Source organism: Frankliniella occidentalis, unplaced genomic scaffold, assembly GCF_000697945.3.
Source record: "Frankliniella occidentalis isolate FOCC.00 unplaced genomic scaffold, Focc_3.1 Scaffold24, whole genome shotgun sequence".
NCBI classification, from domain to species: domain Eukaryota; kingdom Metazoa; phylum Arthropoda; class Insecta; order Thysanoptera; family Thripidae; genus Frankliniella; species Frankliniella occidentalis.
Window position 1 is genome coordinate 683,636 of NW_026267154.1, and position 3,231 is coordinate 686,866.

Below are 3,231 nucleotides of genomic sequence, written 5' to 3' on the forward strand. Positions count from 1 at the left end.
GCTCGCAACCGGTTGGACTCGGTTAAGCCTGTGCTCCTCGCTATCGCGCCTCTGGGCTTCATTCATTGGGGTGCGTATCAAAGTGTGGAGGCGTGGCGGGCGGGGTACTACACACATGCGCCCCAAGGTCAACGGGGGTGGGTGGTCCTCTTCTGGTCCTAGCCTGCTCGTGTCTGATTCCGAGAAAGCGTTTCCCCGTCCGGCTCGTTAGCAAGCGAGTGCGATCCTCCGCCCCCTTAACCGGATAGGTGTTAATATCGTTTTGATCGCCCCCGGGGCCAGAGTCCTCTGCGCGCGGGGGCGGGCCGCCTCTCAGGTGGGCCCCCGGGACCCCTAATGGGGACCCATTTGTCGCAGCCGACGGGTGTTTAGCCGGCCGTGGCCCACCCCCCAGCCCGCCCCCAGCCCGCCCCCGGGGCCCCTTGTCGTCGGGCCCGCCCCCGGGGGCGCCACCCGCTCGGCACCCACCCCGCTGGCATACCGGGCCCAGTTTGAGTTTCACTCCGCAAAAATAATTACCAACTCCCCCGTCTGCCTCATCTCTCAGCGACAAAAGTGGTGTTTGTTTTGACAGAAACACCCCTTTTTGACAGAAACAAACACACACTTTGGCGCGTCGTCAAGTCCGGGGGCGTGTCTGCACACTCCCCCCCCCCCTCTCTCTCTGTTTCTTTGCGTGTCCATACCTATGCCAGTTGCTAAAATATGTATTTTGAATTGTTCTAGTTAAGTTTACGTAATATTTTAAAAAGCAAGGTTGTATATACCCCTATACTCTTTAGTACTACTGTACAGGGTGGTCCACAGACCACTCTTGTTTTTCTTTGGCTTATACTGTACTGGCTGCAGGAGTGCAGCATGGTTGCACACTCGCATGAGGCCGGAAGGATCAACGGCGAGCTAGGGTAGGCAAGTCCGCCCGCACGCCTGCATGCGGCAAAGTATGTATAAGCAAAATAAAGAAAGGGTTCTGTAGACCACCCTGTATGTTCAAAAGAAAATGAAAATTCAATAAATTACTCATCTCTCTACCGATGCTATATATCGCGTTCGGAGCCGTGGCACTGCCAGAGAGAGAGTTCATCGGGGTCCCCCGCTGGGGCTGTGCGTGAGATCGCTCCCGTTTGCTCCCCATTGTGGCCGCTATGGCTGATAACTGAACACCTCCCGAACATCAAGGGGGCCGCCCTCGCCCTCGTGAGCCACACGCCGAGGGCGCGGCGGGGCGCGGCGGGGTGCGGCGGGGTGCGGCGGGGCGCGGCGGGGTGCGGCGGGGCGCGGCGGGGCGCGGCGGGGCGTGGTGCGAACAGCAGCAGCACCTGTCCGGGAGCCATGCTCTCACGCACCACCACCACAGAGCTGTTGTGTAACGCCCCGAAACACAATGGTGTCGCGGAATAAGGACTCCGGAGGACGACTTCTTCTCTGCATCCCTCTTGAGCTGTGGGCGCAGCAGCAGCAAAAGGAGGGACATACCCCCCGCTGCGACCTGGCACCTCTACAAGGACCTCACACCCGCACAAGGACCTCACACTTCGCACACAATGAGAAGAGGTCATTATAAGAGAGACTTGGAAAACAACATGGGATGTATACAAAATCAGTGACCTTTTTTATTTATTTTTATTTTTGTTTTCAGTCTCAACACTTGCAAATAAATAATTTAAAAAATATTTTTATCAAAAGGTATACAAGAAAATAGAATCTTTGGTTGTGTATCATTACAAAGTCAATCACGAAATCTATATCAGTTTGGACGGCACGTACAGGTATGTACAGAGATGAAGACGGTGACAGCCGCGGCCAGCTCGCGCTTCAGCATGGATTCAGCACGACGTCCTGGTTTTCCATGACGGTTCGGAAAAACCAAGACGTCTTCAGGAAGGAACGCATGGGGGACATCCTTGGTTTACCGAACCGTCATGAAAAACCATAGGACATCGTTTTCAGCGTGAGTTTCAGCTTCAGCATGCGGCTTCAGATTGGGGGTTGGAAACTTTCTAAAGTTTCCCGAATTTTCCAGGGAAATTTCAGGAAAAAAATTCCGCGGAAAATTTCACAAACATTAGAAGTTTGCCAATTTTTTTCGGAAATTTTCCGGGGTTTTTAGGAAATTTTGAGGAAAATTTTGGAAACCTCCAACCCTATCCAGCTTGAGCCTCAGCAGGACATGGCGGGGCTAGGGGGCGCTCTACCCGTCCTGCCCGCGCCCACGGGTCCGAGCGGCGGCCGCGGCACCCCGAGCAGGTCGCACAGCGCCGCGATGTACGTCTGCGCCATCTGGAGCGTCTCGAACTTGGAGAGGCGGTGGTCGGCGCCCAGCGAGGGGATGACGCCGCGGAGGCGGTCGAAGGCCGTGTTGAGCCCGTTCATGCGGCGCCGCTCGCGGGCGTTGGCGGCCAGGCGCCGCTTGCGCACCACGGCCGGCGGCGGCGACGGCTCGCCGTCCTGCTGGTGCTGCGGCTGCGGCGCGGGCGCCGACTGCGCGCGTCTCGCCGCGCCCGCAACGCCCCCGCAGCCGCCCCTGCTGCGGGCAGCGCGACGACGCGGAGGCGCCGACTGCGGGCTGCACACCCCCGGCGCCGGCGTCGGGTCCGGGTCCGGGCTGGCGCTCTGGAAGGGCGAGTCTGCAACAAAACGAGACGGCACTCTGTTAGCTCTTCAGGAGGGATTTTAAAGTCCGAAATTCCCCCCCCCCCCCAAAAAAAAAGAACAAAAAACTTTTGTTTGCATTGTTAGAAAAAATTTAAATACCCCCAGATAGTTTGAAAAAATTACAACTTTTAAGGAGAAAATTCAAACATGCTGCAAAAAAATCTTGAAAAATTTCCCGCCTTGACGGCGTCCTTACCTGTCCACCGGGCGGTGCTGTGGGTGTCGGAGCCCGGCGAGGCCAGGTGGTCGAAGGCCGCCGCGTAGTGCACCAGCTCGTCGGGGTGCGGCGCCGGGGTGTCCCAGTACCCGGAGTACTGCTGCCAGGCGTCGCCCGCGGCGTGCAGCGCCGTCATGGTCTGCATGGCCTGGACGCAGGAAAACCGAAAAGCTATAGTCGTCTTCCGCCTTACTCCAACACAGGTACACAACACACGACTCTCCACCGGTCGCCACTGGTGCACACTCACGTGATGCTCCTCCATGTCCATGATGAGGGACTCCCCGTCGTTGTTGTTGATGCACATCTTCAAGTCCGTGGTGGTTGCCATCCTATGGTCGAGTCGCGCTTACAGCAGC

General features: G+C 57.4%; 1 protein-coding gene across 1 annotated transcript; it reads right to left on the reverse strand.

Moving 5' to 3' along the window:
• Window positions 1-1,615: 1,615 nt before the first annotated feature.
• Window positions 1,616-3,231, reverse strand: LOC113215053 (transcription factor Atoh1-like). Its single transcript, XM_052265132.1, has 3 exons — window positions 3,123-3,231; window positions 2,852-3,020; window positions 1,616-2,627 (listed from the first exon to the last, which is right to left on the reverse strand). Exons 1-3 carry the CDS (start codon window positions 3,201-3,203, stop codon window positions 2,161-2,163), a joined length of 717 nt encoding a protein of 238 aa, XP_052121092.1. The 5' UTR covers window positions 3,204-3,231; the 3' UTR covers window positions 1,616-2,160.